This window comes from Rousettus aegyptiacus, unplaced genomic scaffold (genome assembly GCF_014176215.1).
Source record: "Rousettus aegyptiacus isolate mRouAeg1 unplaced genomic scaffold, mRouAeg1.p scaffold_m13_p_18, whole genome shotgun sequence".
In the NCBI taxonomy this organism is placed as follows: domain Eukaryota; kingdom Metazoa; phylum Chordata; class Mammalia; order Chiroptera; family Pteropodidae; genus Rousettus; species Rousettus aegyptiacus.
This window is the reverse complement of record NW_023416293.1, coordinates 11,975,056-11,992,368: the sequence shown is the minus strand read 5'-3', so window position 1 is coordinate 11,992,368 and position 17,313 is coordinate 11,975,056. Positions and strand designations below refer to the sequence as shown.

The 17,313-nt window shown below is 57.7% G+C and overlaps 1 protein-coding gene and 2 pseudogenes across 1 annotated transcript; 2 read left to right on the top strand and 1 right to left on the bottom strand.

Annotated features, from left to right (window-relative positions):
- Window positions 1-8,287: 8,287 nt before the first annotated feature.
- On the bottom strand, window positions 8,288-15,031 carry CUNH1orf115 (chromosome unknown C1orf115 homolog). Its single transcript, XM_016165079.2, has 2 exons — window positions 14,685-15,031; window positions 8,288-10,600 (listed from the first exon to the last, which is right to left on the bottom strand). Exons 1-2 carry the CDS (start codon window positions 14,976-14,978, stop codon window positions 10,481-10,483), a joined length of 414 nt encoding a protein of 137 aa, XP_016020565.2. The 5' UTR covers window positions 14,979-15,031; the 3' UTR covers window positions 8,288-10,480.
- Window positions 13,072-13,190, top strand: LOC118613511 (annotated as a pseudogene).
- Window positions 15,032-16,543: 1,512 nt separating the features above from the next.
- LOC118613520 lies at window positions 16,544-16,662 on the top strand (annotated as a pseudogene).
- The last annotated feature ends 651 nt before the right edge of the window (window positions 16,663-17,313 follow it).

The window sequence follows — 17,313 nt, the reverse complement described above, 5'->3', positions numbered from 1 at the left end:
CTTTGAAAGCATAGGTTGGGGGTAGGCAGCTGGCTAGGGCCTGAAGGCTTGGGGAGGAAGGATTATGCAAACTGGGTTTTGAAGAATGTGCAGGAGGTTTTTGTTTGTTCGTTTGTTTGTTTTGTTTGTTTGTCCCTTTGTTTTTAATGGAAAAGGGAGGAAGAGCACCTTAAAGAGAAATAGAATTTTCTAAAGAAGCCTGAAGTATTCTTGGAGGAAAATACTTTTGTATGCTGATCATGATAAGAGGTGAGGCTGTCAGGCAGAGGGAGACCAAATTGCATGGGCTTTGCAGGTTGTATTAGGAATAAGACTCTCTTTCCTAAAACGTTCAGATACACCCTCATGGACATTGGCCTTCCGGAAGCTGGGGAACTATCTTTGGATAATTAATTTTTTTCCCCAAATAGCAGGAAAAAAAAAAAAAAGGTGAAAAAACTTTTTTAGATTTCGAGATTTTTCCTCCCATTAAAATCTCCTACTTTTTGCTGGTTAACATAAGAAGTAAAAATAAATCACTGTACTGTGCACACATAAGTGGGAAAACTCAGAAGTGAGTGAATAAGCCTGTACTTTTTCCTCCTTGTCAAGTGTGGTCATGGTTGTGATCGTCATGTTTTATAGACAATGTCGCCGAGATCGTCCCTCACGCATGTGTCGGGATGAACCCGTTACTGTGTTTGGCTTCCCCCGCAGCCTGCAGCCCCGAACCCTGGCCTGCCTCCTGTTTTCCCTGACTCACGCAGTTGGTTTTGCTTTTGTTTTAGGTTTTGGTTTCTTCCAATAGGGAAGTATCTAGTATGTCTAGAAAACGAAAATATCGGGTAAGGCGAGCTGTATATTCTTCGTGGCAGCAACCAGCTGGTGGGTCCGACTGGAGCCTGTTCCCTCCGGATGTCACCCCCCCCCCTGCCCCCCAGGTAATGGCCCAGCTCCTGCCCTCCGTGAGTTCAAGCCCGCCCCTCTGGGTCCCCGGCAGTTGCTCCGAGTTTCCACCAGGGGGCGCTGCCACCAGCGTTTGGGAGCGAAGGGCGGGGAGGAAGCGCTTGCCCCTGGTTCTATGGGGCGGCGGGAGGAAGTCCTCTCTTCCTTCCTGGCCAGCAAGTCCAAAGGCGCAAACCTCCCTTGACCCAACTCGGTGGAGAGTGGAGACTAAGAGCCACTTGGAGGTCACAGATTTTGAAATAGACAGAGGAGAAACAATGCTACACTTTAGATGCCCCCTGACTTTGGAGTAAATACTTCGCAGTTCCAGAAAGGTCTGCCAGAGACAGAACGTTGTTTGGGCCGCTCGGCGACCCTGCATCGGAAGTAGAAGGTGTTCGTTCCTGTGCCCGGAGTCCCCTGTCTCACCTAAGAGCACCCCCCCCCCCAGGCCCCCGGGAACCCTTCATGGACAAAGACGAGGCCAGGAAGATGTGGCTAGAGGCAGGAAGCGCAGAGTGGACCGGCCGGAACAAAGGTCGAGATGTGTCTGTCACAGCCACTGCGCGGTGACCTCCCGTCCGTGGGGCCTCGTGTGTCCACCTGTGTGTCTCGGACACAGTAAAATCTCGGTTTATATTCAATCAACAGATAGGTGATGCCGTGAATTCACTGGGCCTCCGCCTGGATCGGGGCCAAGGTGTAGGGGGTCGGGCTCATGACCCGAGGGCCAGGACCTTCTCGCCCCTGGCCGGGCCCCACCCCGCCACCCTGGACGTCCCTCAGGCCATGACCACAAGTCTCTGCAGCTCTGATCTGGAGGATGTTACCGGCTGTGATGCAGAACGCTGCTTCCTCTCCCGTCTTCAGTGGCTTTTCCTCTGCGTTCGTTTTCTTTGGCCGCTGCGGGGAGATCAGCTTTTCGTCTCAGCAGTGTGTGCCCTGCTCGGGGTGAAGGCACGCAGGGTACAGGTGCCTGGGGCCGGCCTTTCCGAAACATGCCCTCCCTCCCTCCCTCCTCTCACTCCCTCAGGAAAAAACTATACAGAGTGCGTGGGCCAGGGCAGGGCGACTCACAAAATAATCCCTATTTCATTCTGTTTATTTATTTAACGCTCCAAAGTCTTGAGCAGCTTTTCCAAGTTCCACCACAAAATAATGGCTCCGGTATGATGGACACTACGACACCTGGTCGTAAGCATCGCTGTATTTCCCTTTTTAAATCAAGATGCAGTCCGCGGAGGCGGAGGACGTGTGGCAGGTGTCCAGCACGGCCCCCCGACGAGGGGAGGGCCAGGCTTCCTCATCTTCGTCTTTCCTTCCAGGAAATGTGAAGGAGACGAACGTCTTTTCAGGACCCCGAACTCCTCGAAGGGTTAAAAGAAGCTCACGGGCAGGTGTGTGTGGGCCCAACACAGGGCACTGTGCCAGGGGGTGGCACTCTCCTCCCTCCTCCCCTGCCCGAGGCCACCAGAGGCTTACCTCTAACTGGATGACAGGTGGGGGGTAGGTAGCGAGCGCTGCCTGTATTGGGCAGAGAGAGGGGAATTCTGCCTAATAGTCAGGGCCGGTGGTCGTTTTAGTGTACAGACCAGCTGGACCACGCCCATGAGACGGGTGTGGAGGGGCAGAGGAGACAAGTACGGAGCAGGTTCTACCCAGGTGAGCAGGGCCAGGAAGGTGGGCTCTGCGGCCTTCTGGATCTGCGCGGTCTCCAAGGAGGCCTGACGCCTCGCGGCCTCCGTTTCCACGTTTAAATAACGAGGAGGATGAGATCTGTGTCTCTGGCTCGTTATGAGGATTGGACCACGTGGGGCACTAAGCGTCCAGCAGGCCTGCACTTACCTGCGGTGTGAGCACCCCGCCCCCTGACAGTGCCCTGCCTCACATGTTCGCACATAAGACACGACCCCTGCCCCCACCCCTGTTGGCCTGGAATGTGCCTTTGGGCAGCCCCCGGTGCCAGGAGAGACCAGCAGGGACCATGTGCTCAGTAAGCCCCTGCCAGTTAGGGCCCGGGCCAGTCACACAATGCCCAGGCTCCAAAGTAAAAATGACAATAACGGCACAGGAAACTCTGTGCAGAAAACCCTGGGACTTGGCCTTGAACATGGTATTTCTGGCCCAGCGAAGAGGCATTGTGCAAACTAAGTAAACAGTAGTCTTGGCCTTGAGCTTAAAAGACTCTCAGCCCCCTCTGCGCCTGCCCACCCACCGCCACCCTCCGGTGCCTTCCCTGTTGCACAAGCGGCGATCTGAGAGAATTCTCTGATTCTTCTCCCTCCCTCACCCCTACGCTGGCCTCAGCAAATCCTGCCACCTGGTTTTATCTGTAGGCGCCGGGGAGCCCATACCTTCCCGTCACCCCAGGTGACAGGCTGTCTCTGCAGACACCCTGTAGCCCCTGCCTGTCCTCTGCCTCCGCGACGCCTACCCCAGGCCCAGCCTGTCCCCCTTTCGGCTTGGGGGGGAGGGCTTTTCAAAGCATGGAGCTGACCCCACTGTCCCTCTCCCGTCCCCACGAAGGACCCATCAGAAGTTTCCCCTTTGTTCACGGCACCGCTGAGGCCCCCAGGGCCCCTTGCCGCCCCGCCGTCCCCTCTCCGTGGGACCCGGCCACTGCCCCTGCATGCTGCTCCAGCCACATGGGCCTCCCCTCCTCAAACAGGCGCTGAGCTCCCGCCCCACCCACCTCAGGCGCCCCTGACAGCATTGTGCAGGCTTCTCCCCTCCTGGAACACCGCCCCGTGGCTGGCGTCCTCTGAGGGGCTGCCCTGGCACCCCCGCTGGAGGCCCTGGCCCCCTGGCGTCCGTCCTCTGTCCCAGCCGCTGCGTCTGCCCCTCCCCAGGAGCTGTCCCTGCTCAGGGCCGGGCAAGGGCGGGCGCTTGATGGACAGCTGTCTGGGTGACTGACTATGTGACAGAAGGAAGGGGCTGATGACCGAACGACAGCGTGCCGCCCAGCGCCGTTCCGACTCTGACTCTCCCAGACGTGGGGCGTAAGGACAGGCCCCCAGCGGACGCGCCCGCAGCCGACCTCGGGCCGCAGCAAGTCCCACGCGACCCTGTGCCGTCCGCCTTCCGTCCGTCCTCATCTGCACGTCAGCAAAGGTCCACGGAGGCCCTACTAAGCGCGAGGCAGTGACCCAGGCACTGGGGACGCAGCGGTGACCCGAACAGTCCCTGCTGTCACAGAGCTTGCATCCAAGTGAGGGGAGTGAGACCCCAAATAAGCAAGCAGCTGACAGCGAAGCAAACGCAGAGGGGGGGCAGCAGCAGGGCTCTCAGGGGCGGGGGTGGGAGGGAGGGATGGGGGATGGGGGCGGGCCACGCCCTCCGGCGGGGGAGGCAGGGCTTGGGCAAGTCCCCCGCTTTCTCCGTTTCCGCTTCCTGGCCCATGAAATGGACTGATGACTCCGTAGGGCCCTGTTAAGGCATGTGGGGTCCCGCCCTCACCTGCTCCAGAGCCATGCCTGCAGGACTGGCCCCAGCTCCCCGAAGTCACCCCCTCCCAGGCTGTGTCCCAGCTCCCTCTGGGCATCCTGCGGCCTCTCGGTCAGGCGGACTCCGCTCACTTCCAGATCCTGCCTAGGGCAGCAGTTGCTGGTCAGGGGCCCGCCCTCCCTGCCCCCCACACAGCACGAGGGGCGCTGAGGGCAGGAGCCTTCCTGGGGTCACCTTGCTAACGGCCTCCATCCTGGTCCTGCCCAGGCCCCAGGTGCTCTCTACAGAGTTTCGATTTGTGTTTTGTGTTGGCCGATTTTGCCTTAGAGGCTCCACCAAGCTTGCGGTCGAAATCCGGGCTCTTTCCTTTCTTTTCCTCCTCCTTCTTCTCTTCCTTTTTTCCCTCCTTCCCCAACTACATTCCAGCATCACGGAGGAATCGCATGTGTTAACGGCCGATTCTAACACGGAGCAGAATAGAATGGATCCAGGACTCAGGACACACAGGACCCCACCGTGTCCAGAGCAACTGACCCATTTCAGCCGCTGCGATCAGGGAAGGCTTCACGGAGGCAGTGGCCTTGAGCTGAGACTTGAGAGAGAAGCAGAAATCCCAGGCCAGGGCAGGGAGGCAGCTGACAGAGGGCCGGGGCGAAGGTCGAAGGTCAGGGAGGGAGCGGAGGGCGGAGGGCGTGGTGGGATTGGTGTAAACAGCAGCCAGGGCCAGAAAAAGAACTCGCTGCCTCTCCCGGCCCAGACGGAGGCTGCTGGGGAAGCCGGTCATTGTTTCTCTTTCCTCCCGGAGGGCAGGGCGGGGGGAGTAAAAGATGAGCAGCTGGAGGAGGGGGGAGGCGGGACTATTCCTCAGCCGCAGACTGCCAGAGGAGGGGACAGATGCGTGCGGGCCGCGCTTTGTCCCCGAGGATGGAGCACGGCCGGCCCGAGAGGAGCCACGGCGCCTGAGAGCCACACAGCGACGCGCTCCCCTGCCAGCAGGAGGCAGGGAGGCCCCGGGCGCCTGGCCCCTCCGTCCTGCGTGGCATAGGCCTTCTCACACCCTGCCCAAGTGCACACGGAGGCCACGAGCCCAGGGCCTCGGCGGGGCCCCAGGGCAGGCGCTCAGAACGGATCTGCTGGGTAAATGGATAACCACGAACAAGAGACTCCTGGGTGGTGAAGGGAGGTTCTGCTGGTTGTTACCACAGAGCGAGCAGATCGCAGTGAGCCACTGCGGAGAGACCTGCCACCCCTCCGAGAGCCCCTGGCCTTCCCGTCGGTCCCCAGGCAGCTCGCTTGTCCCCTGAGCACTGCGAATGGGGAGCTGACAGGAACCCTGCATCCCCACGTCACAGGGAAGACAGCTTGGGTGTTGGGGACTCGTCACCCAAGCAAGCTCAGCATGCAAGTTCAGAGCCTTTGCTTTGGGAGAGAGAGAAAGCTCCAATCACAACCCTTCCTGCTCGTCCAGCCACCCTGCCCCCCACCCCGCCCCAACCCGGGGGGTAAATTTTTCTCCCAGTCCTCCGCAGCCCCGAGATCCTCCTTCCCCTGGATCTCCAAGTGGGTTTCTTTTCAAGCTAAGGGAAAGGGGGGCTCTAACCCCCATGCAAACCTGGAGGCCACCCTCAGATAGAGGACGAGTTCAAGGTGAAGAAGGAGAAGTGGGAGGTGCCTCTTTCCTCTCTCTCTCTCTCTCTCTCTCTCTGGCTTTCCCTCCCTCCCTCCCTCCCTCCCACAGGTCAGGGGCGAAGGACGGCCACATGACAACCTGCACACCCGGTCCTCCGGTCCTCCGTGCTGGTCCACATTCCGTCTTCCAAATAGCCCTCTAAAGCAGACACTGTTTACTCTGCAACCAAAACCAAGCCCAGCCCTGAAATTCCGAGGGGTTGGGGAACTTGTCCAAGGTCGCAGGGCTGGAGGATTCGCAGCCAGTTTGTGCCAGTGCTCTTGCTGTCTTGGGGGCGGCTTCCCGCCGGCCTAGGGCTTTGGCCTGCAGCCCCTGGGCCCTGGAGTGAGTGACAGGGGGCTGGCTCTGTGGGAACCGTTTGTTACCAGTCAACGGGGATAGTAACCGTGGCTGCAGAAGTCACGCGAGGAAGCGAGACAACGTAAATAACAGACCCCCCTCTCCCGCCCGGCCCCGGCCCTGTGTCCTACCCGCTGTACCTTGACCTTGGCAAATCGGCAGCTAAGGAATCTCAGCATCTCAAAAATCCCGAGTGTGATGAGCCGGTAAGTACCTCGACTCCCTTCGCAGAGGGTTCCTAGCTACTCGGATCGCTCTACTGGAACCAGGAACGCAAGGTGGATGTGATTACGGCGAACGCTCCCCTCGCCCTCCCGGGCCGGGCGGTGCAGGGGCCTGAGAGGAAGCAGGGATGCTTGGCAGGTGGCGGGGAGAGCCCAGCTGTGCGTCCTGGGCCCGCGCCCCCGGCCACCGCCTCGGAGCGGCCTTCCCTACCTTTCCTGAGCTTCGGTTTTCGTGTGAAACCCAGAAAATAATAATAGTATCTATGGAGGAAAGAGAGGAGAAATAAAATGGAGTCACTGCAGGCAAGCTCTAAGTTACTACCATCGAGCGGGCTGAGGCATGAGGAACCAATCCTATTCCTGCTTTACCTAGCCTGAGAGCTCACACTTTAAAATTTTCCAGATCTACATAAATGCTATCAATAGCTCTCTGATTGACCCCTGAGGGCTTAGGAAAGAATGGTCACGTGTGCGGACCACCTGACATCCATTATCCAGACCACAGGACATCTGAGAGATGACCGTCTCGGACCAATCCGGAGGCTAAGAGCGTAGGGCTGGCTCTTCTCAAGAATGTATTTATTACCGTAAGAACTCTTAGCTTTTCTTTATTCCTGCGGCTCTGGTTTTTAAACCCAAAAACCCTTGCACAAATCTTGGCCATTTCTCTCTGGCCAGAGCCTCCCAACTCATTTACGCTCGCTTGACACCATCTCCTTGCTTTGTTACTGGGAAGGAAACGAAATTGAGAATCTAGAGACATGAAGTCGCCGAGCCAGCAGCCCAGCGCCTCCGGCGAAGGTCACAAACAACCTAACGCCCTCTCCTCCTCGAATGCTGAAGATCTCAACACGCACAAACTGTCATCCAAAACCTAAGTGTCTCTGCTTCCCAGATCCGTGGCTGTGGGCGTGATAATACTACCTGACTCAGGGTTCTTTCGAGAATAAAGATGTAATAAATATGTAATGCTTTTCTTTCCTCCTCCAAACGGTAACTCCCCTGCAAAAACAAAACTAAACAAAACAAAACAAAAAAACGGATTTATCTCACCATTTTCTATATTTCTGAAACGAGCAGAACAAAAACAAAACAAACGATTTCCCTCCATTTCAGACAGAGAAAGCAAATCCGGCCGAAAGCGGCCCCCTCCGAAATCCAAGAGCCAGCAACAGGAAGGGCGGCTTCAACGACTTTCCTGCCGATGGTGTTTGAACCAGAAACATGCGTGTAGCGTGTTTAGCGCCTGGTCAAAAGGTTACACGAGAGGATTCCCCGGGAAACACCTTCAAAAAAATCCAGGTCAGTCCTGCAGGTGTCGAATTCGGATCCTCATTTGCACCTCCGGATGGAGGCTCAGGATGGAAGGCGCTGAGCACCCTGGAAGCCTTATCCACGCTGCTGGGTGGACCACTTACTGAAGCCGGTTCTGCTGGATTTATCGAGAATAGCCCCATCTTTAACAGCTGAGCAGAGTTTCAGGGGAGTGGGGGCCTCCCTCCTCCCTGCTACCCCGGGCCTCAGAGCGGTGCTGGGCTTCCCCCAGCTTGTCCCAGGAGGTCGCCCAGCTGGCCCTCGCCTGCTGCAGGAAGCCCTCTGCCACGGCGGCTGTCTTGGGCAAGGCCAGAAAGTGAGTGGAACAAAAAAAAACTTCACACACAGAAGATTAAACCAGTTGCGGGTTTTATTCACATAACGGGGCAAGAAAAAGACGCGAACGAAGGCTCGTGGGCAAGCGTGTAAAAGAAAAGCTCTAAAACTCAGCTCTCAGGACGTGGACCCCGATATTAAAAAAAAAAAAAAAAAGAAAAAAATGAAAGGCAAAGAGGCCACCTGCCACACGGGTGTCCGGTCACAGCTGGGCTGTGTTCTGTCACGAGAACCTGGCTCCCAGGACAATCTCTGTGAAGTTCCAACTTTTGAAATTTTTAGGTGCTTCATAACCAGACTTCGAGGATCAGGCCAGATGTGTGGGGCTGACGGTGTCTCCAGTTTGGGGGGCAGGGTGGGAAAAGGTCTCCTCAGGAGGCCTCGGCAGCTCTCGTCCCTCCCCGGGCTCACCTCTCCGCCTGGCCAGGGACCCGGGGGGCATGTCTGGGGCCGGGCAGCATCCTTGGGCCGCCCCGGGCTCCCTCCTCCCGTCCTCCTTCCTGTGACCAGCAGGCCGCGCACACACCCGACACCCCGCCAACTGTGCGTCCCTCTGTCTCCCATCACGCCTCGTTTCGCGCGTGGTTGTCGTTGGACGGGCCACCACCCACTCTCTTCATCTGGGCTAGAACGAGAGCACCCGCCTTCCCTTTCCTCACGAAGACTAAGGGTGCAGGAAACGGAGCTGAGGTCATCTCAACACGAGCCTCCGGAAGGGGACGCTGAGCCTGGCGCCCCGGCCACGACGTTCTCCTCCGCCTGCTCCTTCTTCTGTCCAGCCGTCCGTGTGGCCACCTGCCCGGACTCACCACGACGGACGAGGCCTCCCTTCCGTGGCCTGACGAAATGTCCAGGGGCGGCAGGTCAGTGCCACCATGGACGCTACAGACTGATGGGCAACGCCTGCTACGTTGGACTTCTGAACGTTCTAGAAACGGTCAGAACGCCGGTTTTCCGTGGGGATTGGCAGAGGGCCTGGAGTGAAGGACCTCCTCTTCCCTTCGGCTCCCGGCCGATGGTCCCGTGACAGTCCCCGGGTCCTCCTGGGGCAGTGTCAGGACTGCGGCCACGCGAGGCTCTGAGTCCAGGTGAGACGAGGTCAAGGACAGCGCGGACAGGTGGGGATGCTCCCAAGGCGGCCGGTGGCACCCCGCGGGCCTCGGAGGGCTGCGGAGCAGCAGTCACGGGGCCTCAGGCCACCTGGCTGCCCGGCCGCGACCCGGACATCCCCCAACGCCGATGACCCCGCCTGCGGCCTGCGCCTCCGCTTCTCTCGGCCGACGGCCCTGCACCCCGTTTCTACTTCCGCGGCACCTGTCTCCGACTTCCTGGTCCCTTCTCTAAATCAGACGCTTTCGTTTCCCGAGGAGGCGTCTCCCCCTTCCCACCCCGAGACGGAGCACCCTGCGTGGGCGCGGATGTGGAGATGATGTCGGGCTGGTGCGGCCAGGCGCGGGGCGGGAGGCCCACGACGTCGGCCGGCCACGCGTGTGCGGCTGGGCCCGGCCGCCCCGCACGCTGGCCCGGGGAGCACGCGGCCTCCCCCGGCCTTTCCCACGCGCCCGGCCTGCACCCAAACTTGCTGTCCCCTCCCTCACCGCCAGCTGCACGTCCATGTCAGCGCAGGGTGCCAGCGACAAGCTTTTATCTACTTCCGATAGTCACGACACGTTATCAACACAGTTTCGGAGCGTCACAGCCTTCAAAGGGAGGGTCCTTGCTTCCTTCTCAAGCCTGTATTAAACTGGTGACCATGGGGGTGAAGGGAGGAGATGGGGGGACGTGACTTCCACGACCTCAGAGGCCGCCAAGGGCCCGCAAACGATCTCGCCCCAGGTCAAAGCCCTGCCCCCCGCACCCCCACGGTCACCGCTCCGCTGCCCGCCCAGAGCGCTGGCGTCTCCTCGGGGGCTGCTGCGCCCAGGGCCCCTGCCACCTTCCCGCAAAGGCTCCGGCTTTACTGACCTAACTCTAACCCGCAACCTGATACCGCTGATTCTGCGTGGGACGCTCCGTCGGGGCCACCCGCCCCCCAGCAGAGGGCAGGGGCCTCGCCCCGGGTTGTAAACACTCGTCCGTTTCGACAAACAAAGGCCTTTTTCCCTTCCAAGGAGTTTGTGGGTTCGAGTCCGAGAAGCTTCTGGATTTGCACGGGTCCCAGGGCAGAGGCTTCTGCTTGTCCCGGAGACGTCCGCACCAGCAGCTCCCACTAGCGGACAAACGACCCCACGCTGGTGGCCACTCCGAACGGGGCGGAGTAGGCGGCGGCGAACCCCTGCAGGCCGATGACCAGGTAGTGGCATCCTTTGATGATGACCTTCCCCGCGTTCTATTTTCAGGAACAGAAGAGAAGAGCAAAGGGTGAGGTTAGGCAACTCTGTACTTCCTCAGGCTCCAGGGATCACTTTGCCCCATCTTCCCAGAGTAGATTAGCAAGTCGCCAAGGTTTTCCCAAGCCCGCCCCCAGCCCCAGAACACGTGAGGCTCAGAAGAAATGTCACCACCTTGTCAAGCGCTTTCAAGTGCTGTGTGTCTCCAGATAATTCAGAGATCTTGGGGTCGTGGTGAGGCTGCTAGCCTGCCTCCCTGCCTCCCCCCCTCCCTGCCTCCCTCCCTCCCTCCCTTCGTCTATAATCTGTCCTTAGGTGGTCTCATCCAATGACCGTAAGCGTTACCTGTCTGCTGACAACTCCCAGATTTATGCCTCTGGCTCAGACTCCAATATTCAAGGACCCACTCCAAGCGTCCACTTTTTGACCTCACGATTCCTCTGCCTTTCCTGGCCGCACCAGGCAAATAAACCTAGCTTGGATCGGCTACCAGCACGTCCCTGGTGGCCTTTGGCCATCGAGCTTCAACCAGGAGATAGTACGGAGGACTTAGTTGTTCGTGATCGTACACATGGTAACAGGCAGAGCCGAAGTTCCATCCCAAGGAAGTCTCATGGCAGGGGGGCGCCCTTCACCCCACGCCATACGCCCCGTTTCATGAACCCAGTGTGTAACCACTTGCGGCCTGGGCTTAAATTCCAGCCCAGTCACTTCCTTAACTTTCCGTGGCCTCTTTCCCTCATCTACAAAATGGGAATATTTAGTAAGCACCAGGCTGGGTCGTGAAGAGGATTAAACAGGTGTGTGCAAGGGAGGCCCTTAGGACAGACAGGGCCCGGCGCCAGCTGCAGGTGGGTAGGTGGCCCGGACACCAGCTCTTCTTACTGTAGAAAAAACACCGTCTCTCCTGAGACCACAGCCATTTAGGCTCGTGGTGGCAACACGTCGATCTGAGATGTTTTGTTATCCGCTCAGGAAAGTTTCTTAAGAGCGTCCTTTCCTGGGATGGGATGAGGGAGGGGGCTTCGTTGCCGTCCTCACCGTCTCCCCGGAACCCAGAAAGGGTTTCCTCTGGGACAGCCGGGTCACGTGGATGGCTGTCAACACTGAGAACCGTGACCTCTCGGGGAGGCCCTGAGGGTGGAGGGTGCGTGCGTGCCTGTGTGCGTGCGTGTGTGTGCGTGTGTGTGTGTGTTGAGGGGGAGACGTTGCTAAGGGACACATCAGTATAAACGTGTAGCGAGATTCGGTGGGAGGATCCTACTCGCCTGTTTGGAGTACGGACAACAGAACGGTGCCTGGGAGCTAGCCTTTCTCAGCAGGGCCGCCGGCCTCGGGGACGGCCGCATTAAACTTGACATTTGGGGTATCTGTACCTCCATTTTCCTCAGCCTGCTATTTTAAAGAAGCAGCTTGTCACTTCATCTTTGCAATTTTTTTTCCCTCTGGGTGGGGGTGGGGGAGGGAGGAAGCTACCAAAATAGCTCCGCGGTGGGAACACTGTAAAAACAGAGATTTGAAATGATGGGAGGCAAAGAAATGTGCCACCTCTATGACGGGGACCATTTCGGCGTCATTCACGGGGGGCAGATTTCGAGTTCTGTGACCTGAGGAGAACTTCCGAGCGAGGGGCGGAGGGGAACGGGGGAGCGCGGGAGCGGTCGGTGGCTGAATGTTGCCCCCCTCCTGAGAGGCCCAGGTCCCAACTCCCAGAATCAGCGCATCTGGCAAAAGGGAGTCTGCAGATGTGGTTAAATGACGGGTCTGGAGATGGAGAGACCATCTGGATTACCCAGGTGGGTCCAGTCACTACGAGGATCCTGACGTCTTTACGGGACTCCAGAGAAAGCCAGCGGTCCCTGGAAGAGGAATGTGGGGGTGCCGGGAGGCGACCCAATAACAGCAGCAGGAAGGCCAGTGAGAAGGAACTTTGAAGGTGCTGTGCTCGTGGCCGTGAGGCTGGAGGAAGGGGATCTCGGAAGCTGGACCGAGGAGAAACGGGTCTCTCCGGGAGCCCCCGGAAGGAGAGGGCCCTGCCGATGACGTTAGCCCAGGGACACTGAGCTTGGGCTTCCGGATCCCGGCACTGTCGAAGGACAAACGTGTTTGTTTAAAGCACTGTTTGTTCCTCTCCTCTGCCCCCTCAGTCAACAGTTACAAAACCTTTTGTCACATGCCACGTGCTCCCGAAGGCCTCTCCACGCATCCACGCATTCACCCCTTACCATGATGAGCCCAAGTGACAGATGAGGAAACCGAGACAGGTGGGCACAGCCGAGGTCGCGCGACCAGTAAGCGGCCGGACGGGGTTGGCGCCTGGCAGCCTGGCTCCCGCGCCTGCACCCTCGCCCCCTAGAACGTGGGGACCTCTTTCTCCCTCTTGAGCTAAAGGTAATTCCACACATTGCATTTCTCCTCACCAAGCCTCTCCTGGCTGGCCGCTTGGTTAACAAAACTTAATTACTTTCCTGTCTACGGCCACGCCGCCCTGAACGAGCCCGATCCTGTCTGATCTCGGAAGCGAAGCCGGGTCAGGCCTGGTTAGTACTTGGATGGGAGACCACCTGGGAAGACCAGGTGCTGTAGGCATACAAAATAAGAGATTATAAACCGACGAAGTCCTTGCAATCTGTGAGGGTCAACCAAGAGTTGCCTCACCTAAAAAAAAAAAAAAAAAAAAAAAAATTTAATTTCTGTCCTTACCCGCACCTCTCCCTGCTCAGGGAGGGCACCTATCACTTTAAGCTAAGTTTGGGGGTCAGTTTCCTCACCCCACCTGCTTCCTCGTCCCAATCGCTTCTGCACGGGCAGGAACTGTGAGGCCACCGCCTCCAGCCCCGAGGCTGTCCCGCTGAGCAGCCTTGAACAGACAGCCAAGTCCCTTAAACTCCAGTGTCCTCTGCTGCCAGACGGGGTCCCCGGCTTTCCCAGGGTGTCGAGAAGATTCGGAGATACCTGTGCTCAGCACACGAGGCGCCCCGCGGGAGCCCAGAGAACCGCACCGCACCCCGGGAGCGCTGGTCTCATTACTGAGCAGGGGACGGCAACGTGGAGCCGTTTCCAGTTCACGCCTGATTCGCCAGACCCACGTAAGGTCCAGCGTCACCTGCCGAGGGCAGCAGGGGAAGCCCGCCCCGTGGTCGGCAAAGGGGGAGTCGGCTACCTTCTTCCTCTACGTGGGAGCCCAGCTGGTCACCTCCTGAGCCGCTTCAGAAAAAGCAGAGGCCGAAGCGGCTCCTTCGAAAGGCCGAAGGGCCGTGGCCAAGGCCGCCACGTGACAAAGACCCCTGGCCTCCCCGTGGGGTCCACTGGGCCGGTGCGCATCGCTCCGGAGCACACGCGTCCTCACCTGGCCGACGCGGCTGACCCCCGCGGGGCCCGCCATCCCTAGTCGACCTGCTGGTGGGGTTTCTTTACTCAAAGTACGAGTCACGCAACATAAAAATGAATCATTTTAAGGTCAACGCTTCGGTGGCCCCGAGTACCCTCACCACGCTGTGTGATGACCACGTCCGGCCGCCTCTGGACATTTTCACAACCCAAAAGGGAGAGTAACCCAAACGGTTCTCAGCCGGTGGGACATCCCGGGGAGAATGTTGCCGGAACGCAGATCGACGGGGCTGGCACGCTCCGCTTTCCAGCTGGGTCACCACGCCTGTCACCTCACCGAGCTCAGGCCTCGGGGTTCCCATCCTTAAAGCGGGGACACTGATTTCTGCCCCGCGGGGGGCTCAGGGGAGTGAAGACGCCCCGGGGAGAAGAATCACCTGGGAAAGCGAGCCTCGACCCTTGAGTGACGGTGATTAACCAGCCGGCCGGGGACGCGGCGCTCAGGGACACCTCTGCTCTAGTTTGTCGTTACTTGCAACTTACTTTCCCTTCCCTGCGCGGGTCACAGACGGGACAGCTTGGGAGACGGGAGTGGGGGAGTGGGGAGAGGGGGACGCGGGAGCGCCCCACCGAGGGGGAGCAGGTCGGACGGTGGGGACCCGCCCGGGTTCCCCGCGGGGGCCTCAGGAAGCCCGGGGCCGGGGCGCGCGCCTGCCGGACCCCCGGGGCAGGGGCGGGGCGCGGGGTCCCTACCTTGCTGTACTTCTTCAGCCTCTGTCGGTACCTCTTCTTGGGCTTGTCGCGGGGCGCCGGCTCCTGCAGCGGCTCGTAGCGCTCGGGGAGCACGGCCAGGTGCACGCGCCGCGCGCCGCGGCCCCCCGGGCGCCCCTCGCTGGCTGCGCTCGCGGCCGCCTCGCTGTCCCCCAGCTCCAGGTGCTCCAGGATGGCGGTCGCCTCCTCGTCCGCGTCCTGCCGCCCTCGGCCCCGGGGCCCGCGGCGCGCGAGGCTGCTGGCCGCCTTGCCTCGGAGCCTGGCCGCCACCGTCATGCTGCCTGCGGAGCCACCAACCTTTGCTCCGCGCGCGGTGGAGCCGTGCGCGCCCCACACCGGCCCGGCGGGGCACCCGAGGCCGCAGCGCCCCCTGGCCGTGGGGCCCGGGACCGCGGCGGCGCCACCCGGCCTGGCCGCGCGCGCATCCCACCTGCGTGCCCAGGGGGTGAGGCGTACCCCGAAACGTCAGTGCGCGTGCACGAGGGGTGAAGCGTACCCCGAAACGTCAGTACGCGTGCACGAGGGGTGAGGCGTACCCCGAAACGTCAGTGAGTGTGCACAAGGGGTGAGGCGTACCCCGAAACGTCAGTGAGTGTGCACGAGGGGTGAGGCGTACCCCGAAACGGCAGCACACCGTGGGCTTACAAACCACGTCCCACCGCACTTCCCACGAAATTACGTGACAGTAGCAATAAAGATTGTGCTCGGTGCTGGCCAGGGCAGGGCAAGGTGACCCGGACACTACGATATATTCCTGGGCGGAAGTCGGTGAGGAGGTTGGCAAGGCAACCAGAGATATTTATCAAGAGCCCTGAAAAACAGCCATACCGTTCTTGGGCCTCTGCTAAGGAAAAACCCAGAAAGACAAAACAGCGCGTCCGCGCCGCTGATCACAGTCTGGGCGAGCGGAAAGCGGGCGCAAAGCGACCCCGCCGGACCCGCCAAAATCCGGTGCCGAAGGAACTGGCCATGTGATGTAATCATTAAAACCACGATTTTTGAGAAAATCACTCAGGAAGATATGTGTTCCCAATGCACTGTGAACCTTAGCCTGTTCATGCCTTATTTTCTTATGTGGGCAAATATTTTTCGATTCTTGGACATTTAAAGTATAAAATAATATGGGTTATTCATTAATATTTTAATATGAAATTGCGTGATGTTTTTACATGCTTTGATACGTTGCTATAAACACATGGAATAGAATTTTTAAAACTAGTTCTGTGATTCCAACTTAAAATGTATAATCAAGACTTACAAGTTTTAATTGAAAGGAATACAAAAATAAGTTTAATTTGCTATATTTATAAGAATGATATAGTCTTTTACATGGTTGAAGCACTTGAAAAGAAAATCAAATATATTAAATTCATAAAATCACTTAAAATGTTTAAGATAACTAAATTAAGTGAACGGTAAAATCTTACTGTGATTGTTAAATTGTATTAAGTTTGTAAATAAAACAATATACAAGTTGAATTTAAAAGGTTATCAGAAACTGGATTTGTGGATTTGTAACTTTACTAAAGTAACTTAATTCAGTAACTAAAGCAGACCCTAAGTCCCTTCTCTGTGTACACAACTGACTCCAAAGTAACAAATGAACAGGACAAACAGAGACTCATGGTCAGGGACAAAAAAATAGACTAGTGGTTACCAGAGGGTAGGGGGTGGGGGAGGAGGGGAGAGAGGTAGACGGGGTAAAGGGGGTCAAATATGTGGTGACAGAAAGAAATCTAACTACGGGAGGTGAACACGCAATGCAATATATATATATATACACACCTTACTGTTAAACTTACCGAACTTCGTTAACCAATGTCACCATAAAAAATTAATTTGTCTATGGCCACGCCACCCTGAACAAGCCAGATCCTGTCTGATCTCGGAAGCTAAGCAGGGTCGGGCCTGGTTAGTGCTTGGATGGGAGACCACCTAGGAAGACCAGGTGCTGTAGGCTTAAAAAATAAGGGATTGTAAACTGACAAGGTCCTTGCAATCTGTGAGGTCAACCAGGGGTTGCCTCGCCTAAAAAAATAATAATCATTAATCAATCAATTAAAAAACAACAACAAGAAAAAAAACCGACTCCAGAGATTCCCTCAGAATGCATAGCAAACGGAGGCAAAGGTGAGATGCTCATGGGGCCTACAATGTGTTTTTGTTTACACACAATACTTTTCAAAAAAAAAATCACGGTGTTTAGCTTGCCTGTTAAAGGCAAAACACAGGAGCAGCGGAAAACCGATCTCCAGATTAAGCTTCTCTTACGGGCGAGTGAGCAAGACTCACGGAAATAACAGAAAGCGCCTCGAGGCGCTTCGGTGTGGGCTGTGCTTCATTTGCTCCCGAGTGGAAACGTAAGCCGTCCTAGGATTTCGCCGATCACACCGTGGTGATCGAAAGTCCCCAAGCTGCAAACTCGGTCTCGGTTTATGCAGCCGACTCCATGTAACACTCAGAGCCTTGACCTTGACTTGAAGTTAGCCCTGTCCTGTCCCCTGGCACCAGTACCTTATGGGGCGTCGTTTCTCTTCGGTCCTCCACAGCGGATGTGTGTCTCAGCTCCCAAGCATGCAAACCGGTTTCTGGCCCTTCCAAGGCCAAAACA

Bases quoted from the DNA above. Each gene is read 5' to 3' on its own strand.
- CUNH1orf115 (XM_016165079.2), bottom strand. From the start codon at position 14,978: ATGACGGTGGCGGCCAGGCTCCGAGGCAAGGCGGCCAGCAGCCTCGCG. The intron at 10,601-14,684 runs GTAGGGACCCCG...TCCTGAAAATAG, and splicing joins GGCTGAAGAAGTACAGCAAG to AACGCGGGGAAGGTCATCAT.